General features: G+C 39.5%; 1 protein-coding gene across 6 annotated transcripts in view; it reads right to left on the bottom strand.

Moving 5' to 3' along the window:
* Positions 1-18,045, bottom strand: part of SH3KBP1 (SH3 domain containing kinase binding protein 1) — a 239,495-nt gene that overhangs the window by 79,554 nt on the left and 141,896 nt on the right. For all 6 annotated transcript variants that reach the window (XM_081947350.1, XM_081947349.1, XM_081947346.1 and 3 more), the window contains one exon: positions 3,683-3,879. In XM_081947350.1, coding sequence (XP_081803476.1) covers positions 3,683-3,879 — 197 coding nt within the window. The remainder of the gene's footprint in view (positions 1-3,682; positions 3,880-18,045) is intronic.

Raw genomic sequence — 18,045 nt, forward strand, 5'->3', positions numbered from 1 at the left:
ATGTTTTCTCAGACATTTCATGATGAGAATTATAAACTATTACATTTTTCCATGCTTAGAAGTGGAATGAATGAATAATCATAACTGGTTAGCTTCTAACAAGTAAAATAATAATGCAATTGAAAAGGTAATGTAAAATTAACAATATGGGTTTGTGTTGCCCATAATTATCTGAATTAATCATATGTCATTGCATTTGTACAAAGAAGGTAAGTATGTATGGATGCTCAACCAATGAAAATAAGATATGGAAATAGCCTGGATCTTTAAGAATTATAATAAGCATCTGGGATTGGGCGTTATGTTTTCAATTCCTTGTTGGTTGTGATCTATTTATATCACTTTGTCTAGTTTTACCTATTAGAAACCTGAAGAATTCCTATTATATTGTAGTCCTCTAGATTGAGCAAGTTTGATTGCTCAATCTAATTGATATTTGTTGCAGTTTAGCCTATTTATAAGGCATTCACTTGCAGAAATCTGATAAATTCTAAATAGTCTTAAGGTGATTGCTTATACTAAGAACCAGCAATTAAAATATAATTTGACTTTTAATATAAGGATAATTTTTAAAGGAAGAATAAATTCTTCTTCTATAGTTATATGGAATATTTCACAGTAATACCCTCAAATGTGCTAGATATTCAATCCCATAATTTTTAGCTATGTCTGGATAGTGTAGCTGAGGGATATCTTGGTTATATTTATGAGGTCGGTTGGTTTTAACTCAGTTCTTATATTTGTAATTATTTTTATTTATTTATTTGTACTTATTCTGTTAGCTGCCCAGAATCATATGGTTTAGTTGGTGGCCATATAAATAAAATAATACATAGATGAATAATAAACAAACTTGTAGTCTTAAATATGTGGGAGATGCAATTTTAGGAAAATCTGTTTATTTGTATGATTTTTCATTTATACGTGTGTTTATAACTGGTTCACGTTCTTTTACAGCAAATCTATTATATATATAGTATAAAAATAAGTTTGGAAAATCAGTTTTACTTAAGTGGATCCAAGGATTTCTTAGAAAGAAAAATTCCTGGAAATGCTTTTTGTTTTCCAAGTATCCTCATCCTTTAAAGGCACATTTCTAGAATTATGTCAATTATGTCAAAAATGTCAATTTTGTTTTCAAGAGAAAATTCTACATTAGTATGTATTGTTTTTCTTTGTAATCTCTTCCACATAGAATTTGATTTTACTCATTTCTTATTGAGATATTGAAAGAGAACATGCTTAATATAAAACAATGTTCTTAACTTCAAAGCATCAATAAGTAGCCTTATAAACTTATAGGATATAAATATAGCAGTTTGTTGAAAAAGGGCTGTGAAACTATAGTTAATATTGGAAATTAATACAGATAATGGCTGAGCTATCTCCTAATTTGTTGAAACACATTAAAAAAACAGAAGAACTAAAGACTTTTTTTTCTCAATTGGTTTCTCCATCCAATTAAAGAATTTTATTTCATAGCTATGCACTTCAAACAAAGATAGACATTTTCAACCAATTATTCCATATTTGTAACTTGACAGTGATTTACGCTATACTCATGACATTATTCTGATAGATGAAAAAGCAAATGACTTTTTAATGAAATCAGGGAGCACAGTGCACTTCTGCATAGAAACATGGCAGACTAGCACAGAGCTTTTCAAGATAAGGAAGTGGTTTTGGTGGTTCTTTGATTAGGTTGTTGTTTAGTGTTAGATTGTTTGCTTCAGTTAGCAATTCTTTGATTTAAAGTATTGTTGTTGTTGTTGTTGTTAAATATTTTTTAATTATTTTTACATTTAAAACAATGCAATACTGCGGAGTCGGAGTGACCATACATTCACATTATGTACAACTAGTTTCAACCATTAGCAATTAATCTACTTAATACATTGTCTATCCTTCTGTCCAATCACAATATATACATTTGTTCCAATCTTGTCATCTTGTCTTATACCAATCATAAAATCTGTTCCATACTTCAAAATATTCTGATTCCCCTTTATTTTTAAGTTTAAGAGTGAGCCTATCTGCTTCTGCACAGGCCAACACTTTTCTGATTATATCAAGCTCTGATGGTGTATTTTCTTTTTTCCAATACTGTGCATAGGTTATGCGCGCTGCAGTTAGTATATGTATAATTAGATAAAGTGTATCTTTCTTAAACCCCTCTGGTATTATGCCTAGGAGAAAAGTTTCTGGTTTAAACATAATTTGTTCTCCCACCATTTGTTCTAACTACGATTGAATCATTTTCCAATATTTTTTTGCCTCATTGCACATCCACCACATATGATAGAAAGTGCCTGGTGTTTTTTTACACTTCCAACAATTTGGGGCCAGATTTTTGAACATTTTGGAAAGCCGTGTTGGAGGGAGATGCCATCTGTAGAACATCTTATAAAGATTTTCTTTATTCTCTAAAAGGTTTACAGAGTCCGCATATTGCCTCTAACAATCTGGAGCCTCATTTTACCAATTGTCAAGGATCCCAATAGCGAACTCAAGCAAATAAGAACTCTGAGACTTGGCTCCTTCTCAAAGGTCTTCTTTAATGAATATAGCATATTGGCACAGCTTCAATGGAAAACCAAGTCTAAATCTTTTCCACAGTTTCAGTATAATTAAACTAGGAAATAACCCCATCCCCAAGTGTCACAGATCACTTTGGCCAATTGAGTTAATTGGCAGGCTCTTCAGGAATTCCTTTCCCAACCTTAATAGACAAAGTCTTAGCTTTTGTGTTACAAAAATCCTATTTAACTTATTGCTTAAGAGTGGCACAGTAGTTAGAGTGCAGTACTGCAGGCTACTTCTGCTGATCACTGGCTGCCAGCAGTTTGGCAGATCGAATCTCACCAGGCTCAAGGCTGACTCAGCCTTTCATCCTTCCAAAGTGGGTAAAATGAGGACCCAGATTGTTGGGGGCAATATGCTGACTCTGTAAACCGCTTAGAGAGAGGGCTGGAAAGCACTGTGAAGCAGTATATAAGTCTAAGTGCTATTGTTATTACTCTTCTTCTTCAGGTACCAAAATGATTTCTACAAGGCTCTGTATGTGCCAGGAAGGAGATACTAGGTTGCATTACTGGCAAAGAGCCATAGAAGTATCTCACGAATCACAGAATATCTGCTGGACGACAGAGGTAGAGAAGGAATGGTAAAAGATTTGGAACTGAAAGAGAAAGGAACTGTGCAATAGTGTAGCATAAATTGCAAAAAGTACTATTTTAAAAGTAATTATAATATTATGATAACTTCAGGATCTGCCATTTTGCATGATATATACAACTTATATTAGAAGGTTGAATTCAAAATAAATATCCCATTTTGGATATCAATGTGGAAGTAATCTCACATATATACACATCCATTTATAGAATCTGGCATAAGGAGACATTAATTCCACAACAGATTTTGAATAGTCTAAGTATTCCTGTAATAATATTAAAACAATCTGTAGAAAGATACTGAAGAATTCTTTATTATAGAAATAATAAATATTATTATTTATTATAGGAATAACATAGGAATGAATCAATGACATATCTTTCTAGGCAATTAGAAAGTTCAATAACATTTTTAAGCAGAGTTCCTTTTTTTTGACCTTGGCAGAACATCTACTCTTGAGACACAAATACTCAAGTCTGAACACATGTGACTAATTTATATATCATACCTTTTCAGCTGGTAGAAAATCATTATCTACTTCTATTGACCTTGGACGTAGCTTTATGGGTTTGTCTTTGAAAATGTCACCAAATCCAATTCCCTTGATTTTCTTGGGTTGGATGGTTGCTGCTCCATTGGCTCCTTCTGATTTTGTGCTACTTGAGTCACCACCATCACTTTCTGAGCCTGTAGTATCCCTTAAACCTACCAGAGGAAAGAAAGAAAAATAAGCTTACTCTTCTTTTTAGAACATTTAGATACCTTGGGGTGGTTTTCAGGTAAGAGCCTGGAAGATGATGATCATTCATTGCCTTAAAATGCATCTCGCTAGTATTGACTGACAACTTCCCCTCCTCCTGGAAACAGGCGATAGATCAAAAGCTGGGCTCTTATGGGCTATCACAGGTATTCTTAATGTCCCTAGGCTTTGACCAAGCAAAGCAAGTAATCAATAGAATGAAGGACATGGAGTTCCAAGAAGAACTAAATAGGTTGCCTCTCCACAGTAGGGACAGAATCAAACAGGGTGTGTGGGAATCAGCAAGGTATCTAAATGATCTGATCTTCCTAAAACAAAGAATAGCTTTCTTCAGAGCCAGATTTAACATTCTCCACACAGCACTCCTCCGGGGCAGGTATAAAAGAACACCTATAGCAGAACGGGTAGGTATATGTGGTAAAGGAGAAGTTGAAGATATCTCACATGTCTTATATGCTGACCTATAAACAGAGTTTATAGGTCAGCATATATTCTCCCTTTACTAGAGAGATTGCCAGGGAGGGCAGACAATTTTTTTGTAGGCTTTCTCCTCCAGGATTCAAACCCACATATAGTGGCAAAATTCTGTGTTGCTGAAATGTCAACAAGAAAAAAATTGATTACAGAATTATAGTTGTCAACATGTACCAATTTTCTGGAGATATCTCTAACAATTTTTGGACCAGTATATTTACCCACATACTTATCAACTTTTCACCCGCATAAACTAGGGAGTGACCAGTTTGAGAACATGTATTTTCTTAGCAGGGATGTTACTATCCATTATTAGTATCAGCACTATTTTTAATATATTGTAAAAGGTGATGTCTATTGCTGGTCTATGACCATAATAAAGTTATATTCTATTCTATTCTATTTTCTATTCTATTCTATTCTATTATATTCTAAGCTTACTCTTAAGATTATTTTTATAACAGTACAATCAGCAAATAAAAAGAAATCCCTCATGAACCAGATTAATAGAACAATACTGAAATTAATTTTAAAACATTGTTCCAACTGACAGCACAGCAACCGGGGCCAGTTTTATTATGCTTATGGAGAACATATGGTAAGATATTGAAGGAGTATATGAATCAATATGAATAAATATTTGCTTCTGCTAATATTATTGTATACTGTCAGAAATTAGTTGTTTTCTAGCCTAGCACATTGTAACCTTAATACTGGACTGCAAATGTTATCTCACTATCTTGCTTCTATTCTTGGCTTCAAAGATTGGCACATTTTTGAAAACTAGTAGAAGAAATTATTAGATTGGAATATGAGGCCCCATAGATAAAGGAACCAAGCTAGAAGAAGAAATTGTTACATGGGAATAGCAGGCTGCATAGATAAAGGAACCAAACTAGGGAATTTTCCTGGCTCATAAATCCTTAAAGTATTCTGCCAAAAAACAACTTGGCAAAGGGGGGCAGCCACCTCCTACACAGGGCTATAGGAATACTCCATAGATAAGGTAGACAGAGACAGGAGTTTGAACAACAGAAAGCTTTAAAGATCATGTTGGTAACGAATCTTTGTCTCTGATTGGATAAACTTTGTTTCTATCTGCCTAAAATGTATATAATACTCTGAGCCCCATTTGCAGGGTGTGGCTATTCCTTACATGATTTTTTTTGTATGCTTTGGATATAGTTTTGTCACCCAGCTTTTGCTATGGCCATAAATAAAAGCTGATACTTTTTGCAAGCCTCATTTCAAGTCTCTCTCTTTGGCATCTCAGTGGCTTGGGGAAAACTGCTGGAACCTTACATTTTCTGGTGCCCAACGTGATGGATTGGAGGCCTTGTTCCTTCAAGGTAGCTACATTCAGCTCCTCACTGCTTTTAAGCTCAGTGGCCTTCATTTTGGCAGATGGGAAAACACACACACACACACACACACACACACACTGGTCTTGTTGTATTTGGGTCTTTTCCTGTGTAAGATTGAGATTGTCTTGGCAACGTTTTGGCGAGGTCTCACTCGCCATCTTCAGGCTGGTGTTTTGGGCTTAAAACGTGGTCGGAGCTACCGTCTTTCTATAAATCTTGGTGGAGTGTGTGTGCAGTGTTGGATTTATTTCAGTAAGTGGATTGATTGGCTGTGTGGATGTATCATGATTGGTAGATTGGTGCTGATTGGTGCTGGGTGTATGTCCATTGTTGTTTTGTGTTGTAACGGCCTGGGTGGTGAGTGAGGCTCATTTGTTGACTAGGACTGGTTTCCAGATGTCTGGTAGGCGGGAGGTATCGTCAGGTTTATTTATGTTGTGGGGGTGTTTCTCTATTTTGATAGCTTCCATAATTATTCTCTTGTTGAAGTGTTTGGTTTTGGAGATTAATTTGGTTCCTTCCAATTAATTTCATGTCCTGTAGCTTTAAGGTGCTGGAAAAGGGAGGAAGTGTTTCTTTTTTTGTGTTCTGCAATACGTTTATTTATACATTTATTCTCCTGTTCGTTTGTCCTATGTATGTTGCAGGGCAGATTTTGCATGGAATTTCGTAGACTCCTTGGTTTTCTAGCTGGATTTTGTCTTTGGGGTTTCTTAAGATATTGGCTACTTTTTGATCAGTGTTGAAGGCTGTCTTGATATTGTGTTTATGGAGAATTTTGTTGATTGAGTTGAGGATTGTTTTGAGCGCTCCGAAGGCTTCAGGGACTGTCCGGACGGTCCCTGAAGCCTTCGGAATGCTTAAAATGACCTCGGAGGGTCATTTTGAGCGCTCCAAAGGCGTCAGGGAAGCCTCCGGACGTTCCCTGAAGCCTTTGGAGCGCTCAAAACGATCCTCCAAGCAGAAGGTCATTTTGAGCGCTCCGAAGGCTTCAGGGACCGTCCGGAGGCTTGTGAAATTGATTGATGATTTGATTGATGAAACAGAGGCTGTTTTCGCCCTCTCCAGGCTCCTATAAAGCCTCTGGAGCCTGGGGAGGGCGAAAAAACATGTAAAAATGGGGGGGGGAACACCTGTAGTGCACGCATGCACATTGGGGGGGTTGCGCATTGCATTATGGGTGCAGCACACGACCCCCCTGCACTCCCCCCAGTTATGGCACGCGAGCCAAAAAAGGTTCACCATCGCTGTACTAGACCAAACCAACCGGTACCTACTCACTCTTCACCTCAAACGCAGCAACAAAATCCACTCAGCACTCTGGGACAAATCCAAACAACTAGCCCTCTGGAGAGCCGAAACAGAAACCTCTTACAAGACAGATACACATACCAACAAACTCCACAGACTAGAAAAACAACAGAAGCCCAACACCCCTCCACAGCAACTCATGAAACAAACAGTACACAACATATCAGACAGAACCCTCACTACAGCTGAAACCAATGTCCTTTTCAGAGGATTCAACTTTGCAGTCCCCACTGAAGACATAATATGTGGAGTTGAAGCTACACTCGCCAAAATCAACCCAGATGAAGCCAATAAAATCAGACTTGCAGTCACCAAAGTCCTTTGCTCCAGTAATCCACCCAGAAGCAACTTACAGCAAGAAGAACAAAAAGCACTCTTTGACCTGAGGAAAGGCAACAACATAATCATTCTCCCAGCAGACAAAGGTAACGCCACAGTGGTGATGAACACGTCTGACTACCAAGCCAAACTATCCAACCTACTCCAAGACCTCGCTTACAAACCTCTAAACACAGACCCCACCACCTACCTGGAAAAAAACCACCAAATCCAAAATAAAAGACTCTCCCATCAGTGAAGAGATCCAGCAAAGAATCATCTGCCAAGAGAAATCTTCCAGATGCCCCAAACTCTAGGGCCTCCCCAAGATACACAAAGAAGGAACACCATTCAGACCCATAGTCAGCTCCATAGCTCACCTCTACAGAACCTTACCAAATTCCTCACCAAACAACTCCAACCCTATACAGAATCCATCACCTCACATGTACAAAACTCACTCCACTTCATAGAAACAATAAAGAAACAAAACCTGCAATCCAGCTACCTACTCGTGAGCTTCAATGTCATATCCCTCTTCACACAAGACCACCTGAAAACTGAATTACACACTCTCACAAACGTATTAATCTCCAACGGATTCCAAAGAAAAACAATTACCAACCTAATCCAAAGGGAGACTCCTCCCAAGAACTGAGACACAGAACAGGACAACGGCATTGCCCTCCTCCCTTACATCAAAGGCACCACTGATAAAATCAACAAAATTCTCCACAAACACAATATCAAGACAGGCTTCAACACTGACCAAAAAGTAGCAAACATCTCCCTTTTCCAGCACCTTAAAGCTACAGGACATGAAATTAATTTTGAAGGAACTAAATTAATCTCCAAAACGGAACACTTCAACAAGAGAATAATTATGGAAGCTATTGAAATAGAGAAACACCACCACAACATGAATAAACGTGACAATACCTCATGCCTACCAGACATCTGGAAACCAGCCCTAGTCAACAAATGAGTCCCACCCACCACCCAGGCCGTTACAACACAAAACAACAACAGACACACAGCCAGCACCAATCAGCACCAATCTACCAATCATGATACATTGACACAGCCAATCAATCCACTTACTGAAACAAAGCCAGCAATCTATACACCCCCACCAAGTTTTATAGAAAGACGGCAGTTCCAACCATGCTTTAAGCCCAAAACACCAGCCTGAAGATGGCGAGTGAGACCTCGCCAAAACGTTGCCAAGACAATCTCAATCTTACATGGGAAAAGACCCGAATACAACAAGACCCGCATACCTACACCCGTGAAAATCTACGAAAACATATACTCTGTTTGTGTGGTGTGTGTGTGTGTGTATGTATATATGTATATATACATAGAGTTACCCTCCAAAAGTATGGGCAACCACAAGAGAGTTTCAGTTAAAATCTTAATAAATTAACTAATTCACACAGCTTTTATAAGATAAACAAATTAACTGAAATAAGCAGAAGTGATTATCAGAATCACCTTGTTCATATGTCATACTAGGTTTAAAGAAATCCACAAAAAGACATTCATTGTTAAATAACTATGCAATGAAAAAAATGGATATCTATTTTTCAGAAAATCAATCAAATGCTAAATCAGCTATGATTTAAAATATAATCCACATTTTGGGTCTTTTATATAGAGTATATAATTTACAACAAACCAATTATATAATCAATATTGTAAATTATTTAAGAGAGAAATTATTTAAGATAGAAACAGAAAGCAGATATGCAATCAAATGGGCTGCATAACATTATCTCTGCCAACATATTAAATAAAATATCTACCCAAGGAAATCTTGTTGAAAAGTACATCTAGTGGTGGGATTCGATTTTTTAACTACCGGTTCTGTGGGAGTGGCTTGATGGTCATGTGACTGGGTGGGCGTGGTGAGTGGTCATGTGACTAGGTGGCGTGGCTGATTAGGTGGGTGTGGCCAACTTGACGTCACTCATGTCAAGGGATGCCTTGCCTGGCCTCTTCTCGCCTCAAATGCCTCAACGAGATACAATTTCTTTGTCTATTTACTACTACTGAACATCCAAAATACACTATTTAATCCTCTCTATATATGCCATATGTGTACATACATATTACATAGTATAGTGTGTGTATAGGCACATAAAAAGATACATTATCTACTATATATACTGTATGTGTATGTACACACATACACAAAGAGCTCTTCTAAAACTATACACATTTAGCTTCATTTACTGCATTTGGAAAAACACACCCAGAGTCCACTTTCTGCCATACATTTAACTATACATTAGAACATTACACACCTTCTGATTTACTTCCCTAGCCTGTACATGACCCAGGAGATGTCATGGATTGAGTAAAATGTGGCAAAACTACTTAACAATGCTCTTGCTTAGCAACCAAAATTTTGGGCTCAATTGTGGTCATAAGTGAAGGACTATCTCTGCCTTCCTCTTCATGGCAGCCTTGTCCTAGTAAACTCCTTCCCTTTTCTAGCAATTTTCCTCTTTGCTTGAGGCACCAAAATAATCCAGATGATATAAGGTCTCCTGCTGGAGCAGGGGTTGGTGGCCTCCAAGGTCCCTTCTAATCCTCCTATTCTATGATTTTGTAAATTTCTCCTGCTGGAGCAGGGGGTTGGACTAGAAGATGACCTCTGAGATCCCTTCCAGCCCTAGATTGTTGTGCTGTTTTTGAAACAGCTTCTTCTGAAGCCAGGGTTTGTGGTCCTTCCTTCCTCTCTGTTGTTTTCCTCTCTCCCGCCCTCCATCCATCTATCTATCCAACTATATCTCATTCACTTTCTCTTCCAACCCTTTTTCTTTCTTTCTTTCTTTCTTTCTTTCTTTCTTTCTTTCTTTCTTTCTTTCTTTCTTTCTTTCTTTCTTTCTTTCTTTACCTTCCTTCCCTCCCTCTTTCTTTGTCTATCCCTTTTCTTCCTTTCTCTCTTTCTCTTTCCCTCCCCTTTTTCTTGTCTCTCCCTTCTTTCTCCCCCCCTCTCTCTTTCTTTCTTCTCTCTCTCTTTCTTTCTATCCCTTCCCTTCCGCCTTCTCTCTCTCTTTCTAAAGCTAGGAGACCCACCTGAAACAAAAACTCCTTTGGATGAAACCAGCCATTACACACACACACACACACAAACACACACACACACACACACACACACACACACACACACTTCCAACCAGCTCTCACGCTTCGCCTCGTTGTTTGCTTTTTGCTTTGCTGGGTTCTTTCCAAGAACCCAGCAGCATCGCTCACCTCCCAGGAAACCCTGGCTGATTGAATGACTGGGGCGCACAAACCATGTTGGTGGCACGCTTGGATCAGTGCCTCTTTCGCGTAAGCAAGCCTCTCTCTCCAGAGCAGCCATGGGGTGGAGGTAAACTTGTGGGAAGTTGGAAGGGGAAGAGGGCAGGTGGCTTGTTTACACCGAGTCTTGGAATTCCCTACGGTGGAGAGGAAGGTGATGAAGGTCCTTCCCAGCAGCTGTGGTTGCTGCATCGGCCAAGATGTCAAGATCACCACTCACTCACCTCGATTGTCCTGGAGCAAAAAGCCTGGGTTTCCACCCCGCCCCCAAAGCAAGTTGTTTGGAGATGGCATTCCTGCCCATCCAGGGCCAGCTTCACTGGTGACCTGGCCCCTTCTTAGGCACCACAGAGCTCATCTTTGGGCTCAGCTGGGTGATTTCTCCCTACTGGCATTTCCCGCCCCAGTGTGCCAAGAGGCCGAATTTCATGATGCACTCCGGGCCTCGTGGTACTCTGGGGTGGGAAATGCAATGTAGAGGCTGGCACAAAGAGGAACAGAGAAAGAGAAAAAGCAGCCTCCTTCCTCCCCCCCACCTGCGCTATCAAAGTGGATCCCCCTGGGTACTGAACTCAATAGGGAAATGTGAAAGGGAGCTGCTGGCATAGGGAAAATACGAGGAGCAGGGAAAAAGGAAAAGCATCCTTCCAGGGCTGCTCCGTTCCCCCCCTATCAAAGTGGATCACCAGGCGGAGATCAGCTGACTGCATGGTTGAGGCAAGTGAGTGGGGGAACCAGGGAACAGCAGCAGCTATGCCTCGGGCATGACTCTAGGCATCACTCAAGGCAGGTGAGGCGCAAAAAGGAGTGAGTGGGAGGGTAGGGGTGGGAAGGGCCGGTCAGAATTTTTATTACCGGCTTGCCCAAACCAGGCCAAACTGGCTGAATCCCACCAATGAGTACATCCATACTCCCTGCACAGGAATAAAATAGATTCCTGTTGGTCCATTGAATCAATCTGATTAATTTTAATATTATCAGTGAAAAAAATTATTCCATTTCTATTAAGACAGGAGGTAAACTTGTGTTGCCTAGAAATCATCAATCAATTTCACTAGGATACTTTACTGTGATAACTGCATTACAGATAATTCTCTAAGCAAATTCTCTGAGCAAATAAACTGGATTGGAAAAAATGAAGGAAGTGTTTTAATGTGGGTGCTAATTTGAACCTCTGCTATTCCTATTGTCCAAAAGTATTTACAAAACATTGAACCTGAATATATCTGGAACCAAAATGATAGTTTATTGAAGAACTATTTTTAAGACCAAAGATATGATTATACATAGATTTTAGATAAGCAGAACTAATGATTTAATCTACAATCTATAACTCCAGATGATACTATAAATATTAAAATAGTTCCAACAATAGAGTTATTAACAAAATATAGCTAAATTCCCTAATATGTAGATATAAGCAATATTTCCCAACTTAAGATATGAAACCATTTTGAGTTTAATACATTTCAATCTCAAAGTGAAGATTTTGCCTGTTCAGGACCTAAAATAAAATGCATGTTATTTTTACTATAGAACACATCATGTTGAACAAAATTTGGAGTAGTACCACAAGTTTTTTTTTACGTGCTTTTTAAAAAAGATTCTATTTTATTCCTCTTGGGAATTTTTCTGTAAGTCGCAATATACTATTCCACTTCGTCTTGCAGTCCTTAGATTAAATACAACAGAGAAAGAGATTTGTTCTGAGCTGCAACTGCAGTAGAGTTTGGGACAGAAGAAACCTTAGGCTGAAGGCAATGTTTTGTATATCATTGTGGAAGAAAATGCAAAGTTCTTTCTCCATGATATGTGAGCAGCTTTTGTCACACACAAGCCCATCACTGAGATCACTGACCTTTTATAGTTCACCTTCAAGAATCATTATGAAATCTTTCAACTTTATTTTTGCTCTTTACCACGATGCCTTTACACTTTGCTGCTGTACATAGAATTGACTTGGGTACAAAATAGAATTATAATATCCATTAACAACCATAAATGACTTAGATGAGGGAATAGAAAGGGAACTTACCAAATTTACGAATGATACTAAGCTGGCAGGAATAGCCAACACCCTAGATCCATGATGGCGAACTTATGGCATGAGTTCCAGAAGTGACACACAGAGCCATCACTCTCAGCACAAGGAGCTATTGCCCATTGCTCTTCTGGGTTATGGCTCGCCAGCCAGCTGGTTTTCATGTGCATGGATGCGTCAGAAACCAGAAGAGCAGCTGCCCATTGCGCATGCGCACTCCAGGAAGGTGATCTTCCTGTTTCTAGCACGTGCATACACATCGGCCACTTGGGCTTCTGGTTTCTGGTGTGCATTCACATGCAAAGACCAGCAATGGCAAAAGCAACAGGTGTGTTCACCAAAAGACACGGTGAGGGGATCCCAGCTGTCACTTCCTAGGGGAGCAGTGCTGTCATCCAGGACAGATGGGCCAAGGCTTCCCTCCCTCTCCACCCGAGCAGGCTTCTTGTTTGGCCCCAGGCAGTCCAGAGCACCTGGCCAGCTTGGGCACCCAGAAGAGTCGGCCAGATCCTGTGCAGTCCCCACCCCTTCTGCGAAGGAAGTGCAACCATTTCCCAGCCTACTGCCCTACACACTGCTCCTTCCCTTGCCATGTTGGATACATTCAAGTGGCAGCTAAATGAAAACAAGCAGGGTAAGCAAGCATGGTTAGGGGCAAGCAAGTCAGCCAGATTCAACGCCAGAGGGAGAAAAAGAAGTACAAGGTACTGATACCAGCGGCTCTCCCCTTTCACCACTGGCTGTTCCGTTCTTAACACCATTGATTTTCAGCACAGCCCATCAGCTATCACCATTTAAGAGAAGGGTTAGGAATTCTTGTGTGCCCAGATGCTGCCCGTTTTTTACCATCCCCCTCCCTCCGCCCAATTTGGGGTGTGTCTGAAGTGGTTAATGGAGGGGGAGGAAGCAAGGTTAGCGCCTGGCCAGCTTGGATGCATGGGGCAGCAGAGCGGTGAGGGAGGGAAGCCCTGGCCTGCCCATCCTCACCATTGCTTCCCCCTCACCGCTGGCTGGGATGCTGGAACAGCCAGGAAAAGGAGAAGCCGCTGGCAGGAAGGTGAGTTGCCCCAGGGTTGGCGGTCTGAAATGGTTCATGAGGTGGTGGTGGTAGGGAGTGAGGTCCCAGAAGAGCAGTAGTGGCAGCTGCAGGGGGAAGGGCAGGAGTGACCAGCCGGCTTGGGTGCACAGGGCAGCATAGCAGGGAAGGAGGCAATGATGAGGATGGCACCAGCCCATCCTCACCATCGCCGCCCCGGCTTCGGACTGGGATGCTGGCTGGAGATTCCAGCTGGGATGCTGGAGTCGCCAGGAGAAGGAGAAGTGAATGGCCTGCTGCCGCTATGGCTCCTCCTCCTGCCAGCCTCAAAATCCGGGGAGCATCCAGCATGGCTGGAATGGCTTTGGAGGCTGTTCGTGCCGGCAAAGGTTGGTGCAGGAAGCTTTCCAGGCACAAAACAGGGCGTGGGTGGCACATGGGTGGGGGCTGTGAGCAGGGCGCATGCACAGGGAAGTGTGCATGGGGGGGTGTGCGCATGCACAGGGGCACATGCATTGTATGGTGGATGCTGGCACACGTGTGTGCTGTTGCACGCACGCACTTTCAGCACATGACAACAAAAAGGTTAGCCATCACTGCCCTAGATGATAGTGTCAAGATCCAAATGGATCTTTACAGTCTTGAACACTATCTAACAAAATCAACCAATGGAACAGCTTGCCTTCAGAAATTGTGGGGGCTTCATCACTTGAGGTTTTCAAGAAAAGACTGGACTTCCATCTGTCAGAAATGGTGTAGGGTCTCCTGCTTGGGCAGTGAGTTGGACTAGATGACCTACAAGGTCATTCTTCCAATTCTGTTAATCTGTTATCTTATCTTAAAGATGTAATACTAAGACATTATGTCCAACTTATGCTTTTAAACTGAAAATGGCTTGAGTATTTGACAGTGCTAATTGTTGCTTTGGAAAATTTGAGTATACAATAATTCTGTTCAACATCTCAAGCAGCTCTTTGGGTTATTGTGGGTACATAAAAAGTATGAAGGCTCTGTTGATATTAGATATTAGTAAATGGTAAATTGTTATATCAACAAAGAATTTGGGGAAGAAAAAGAAGCAACTTAATGGAAGCAAATAACTGCAGGAGGAAACAGTAAAAGAAGAATACAGTATATATACTTTCCTCAACAGAATGAGTGTTGGCTAACGGTAAGAAAAAAGGATGCAGAAGAACAAACTCAAAACAATTACACACGTATTATAGAATTCCATATAAATGTGTGGAGTTATAATGTTGTGGATTCAATCAGAAGAAGGAGCATGACACTGAAAAAAAAGAACCAAATTTTATTATAACAATTGTTGGGTGTCTGCTTCACAAGAAAACATTGGGTGCCTGCTTCAGATTCTAATACTTCTGGAGGAAGTGACTTCCAGCGTCTACAAGCAGCAAGGGAACAAAACTCTTCGTCCCCTGCGCTGTCTTCATCTTGTTCATGGGCTTTGAAAAAAGCCAAAAAAAACCTGGAAAGGGGGGTGAAGCTAAGGAGGAGCATCCTGTGAGGTTTCAGGAGAAATCGCAACTCTCTTGCAGAGCCCTGGGGCTTTTTTCCTTTTTGCCACGTTGAGAGAAGAGATAGCCTAAGATGGCTGTCACAAAGCTGTCGACAGCTTAACATCCAAGAAATGTGCTGGTGAAGATTTGGTGAGCAGCATTCAGAACTGGGTGAAAAGAATCCTTTTTAATTCAAAGTGTAACCCCAAAAGAATTATTCAGGAAAGAGACACTCATAATTATTTTTAAATAGGCTGCATTGTAGCTATTTTGAATAAAATTTCAGAATGTTGAAATGGAAGATAAAAGAATTAAAGGAAGAAAAAAAATTGTTAAAATACAGAAGATTGGATTTTTAAATTGGACAGGAGCTGGCATTGGCTAGGCATTTTAACATGCTGGAACTATTTATATAAAAAGCTAATACCACATTTAAATTTTGGAGTATACAGTAAAATTGTATAAAGAAGAATAAGAGTGATTTAAGAGTGCCACCTGCTGACAAAGGAAGGAAGGTAAAACATACCCCCCCAAATCCTGGAAAGACTTGGCTTGTGGAAACATTCAAGTATGAGATCAAGAAAATTTAATTACTAAAAAGACCCGTAAAAGCTTCAAAGTAAGATTGAATTGGCAGAGGGAGTTATGAAGGTTCATTGTTGGACTAACAAAATAAATAAAAATAAAAATGAGTGGAACCTGGGAAGAAATTGCGTGGTTAATCCGGGGTATTAAACACACCTTGACAAGAGGATGTGAGGGATGTGAGGATGTGAATAAAATGCAGAGCATAGATGAAAATCCGGAAACTATAACACAAAAGGCAAGGAGAAACCAAGACACTCAGGAAGAGAAGTCAACTGAAAGAGCAGCTGGAAAAACAGAAAAGACAAAACACAAGCAAGAAGACAAGTCAAAAAGAGATAAAAATAAAAATAAGAATGATTGATGAAATAAACCATGGGGAGAGTATTTTAAGGGAAGTTAAACAGAAACTGGAAATACAAGAATTTTTTGGAAGAGAAATAGGGGCAAGAAGCAATGGGTGGAAACTAATCAAGGAGAGAAGCAACTTAGAACTGAGGAGAAATTTCCTGACAGTGAGAACAATTAATCAGTGGAACAGCTTGCCTCCAGAAGTTGTGAATGCCCCAACACTGGAAGTCTTTAAGAAGATGTTGGATAGCTATTTGTCTGAAACGGTATAGGGTTTACTGCCTAGGCAGGGGGTTGGACTAGAAGACCTCCAAGGTCCCTTCCAACTCTACTATTGTATTGTATTAAGAATAGATAATTTGAAACTTAGACAATGGAATAGGGTAGAGAAGGAAGAAAGATTTAAGAGGATTGGCCAAGCAGTGCAAGCAGATAGAGAAGACCCAAGAATGGAATATGGAGACAAGCTAAGAAACGGAAAATTTAAACCTTAAGGTGGGTGAGAGATGATGGATAATAGTGAGATAAGTTAAAATAGAGCTGGAAATTAGAAAAAGGAGGATTAATGTAATGTATATATTTTCAGGTGAATTAATAATAATAAGGGAATCTAGGCTTTCAATGATGAAAATGTTGAATATGTCTGAATAAAAGGGTGACGACTATAAAAATAACATTGAAATATTGATTAAGCAAAAGATTTAAGATTATAACTTAATATAAATGTGTATTAATAGTATAACTATAAATTTGTTAAAACATTACAAATATGATTATCAACATTTTATGCATAGTAAAAGGAATGATAGATAGAATTTGATTAGCATGAAAATAACATATTAAACTATTGAACAAGATAAGGAAAGATCATAATTCAAGAAAAAATATAACTAAGATGAACATTGTTTTATTTGTTTTAAAATGTGATTAGAAAGGGGATTCTTTAAAACATAACTGGCATAACTAAAAATCAGAAAAGGGAACAAGAGAAAATTATAATTCAATATAAATTTGTGTATTACTATTAGAATTATATAAGTCTGTTAAACATAACAAATATGATTATTGGTATTTTATCAGTAGTAAAAGGAGTAATGGTCAAGAATATGGAGATTGGCATTAAAATATTATACTGAAAAATTGAATAATTAAGGAAAGATTATAATTCAACAAAATATATGCATTACTACTAAAAGTGTATAAGATTGTTAATTGTGTTAAATATGAAGAGTATTGTATTATTTGTACTAAAATGTAACTCTGGTTCCATACTAGTAGTAAGAGTACATACCATTTTTGGGACTAATTAGCCCTGCCCCTTTTGTTTTGTTTATGTTGTAACCCAACCCCCCTTTGTGACATGTTTTGTTTACAATGTAGCCCTGCCCCTTTTGGGACATCACTCACCCCCCCAACCTCCATATAGTCGATATATGTAAAAATTAAAATGTGGTACTTATGTGCATGCTTAGTTAGGGCAATAGCGCAGAGGGCAAGGGGCAAGTTGGGGCCTGTCCCAGGGGATGGGCTGGCATAGGGACATGCTCAGGTTGTTAGAGAGCATGCGTGCAACGCTCATGATCGCACATATGACAAGCTTGTCCTAACATGCCCCAGGTGTAACATGCTTTTTACAGGGGTTGATACCTTGTTGTAACGTGAAGGAAATGGTACAATGGAGAGATGTAACTGACATCGACAGTTCTTACTTCGAGTCCAGGGAAATGACTAAGAGATGTTCTTTATCACTTATCCAAGGAACCGGCATGAGTAAGTAAAATACCTGTTATATGTATTCAAAT

Source organism: Natrix helvetica (assembly GCF_964273705.1).
Source record: "Natrix helvetica genome assembly, chromosome: 3".
NCBI lineage: Eukaryota > Metazoa > Chordata > Lepidosauria > Squamata > Natricidae > Natrix > Natrix helvetica.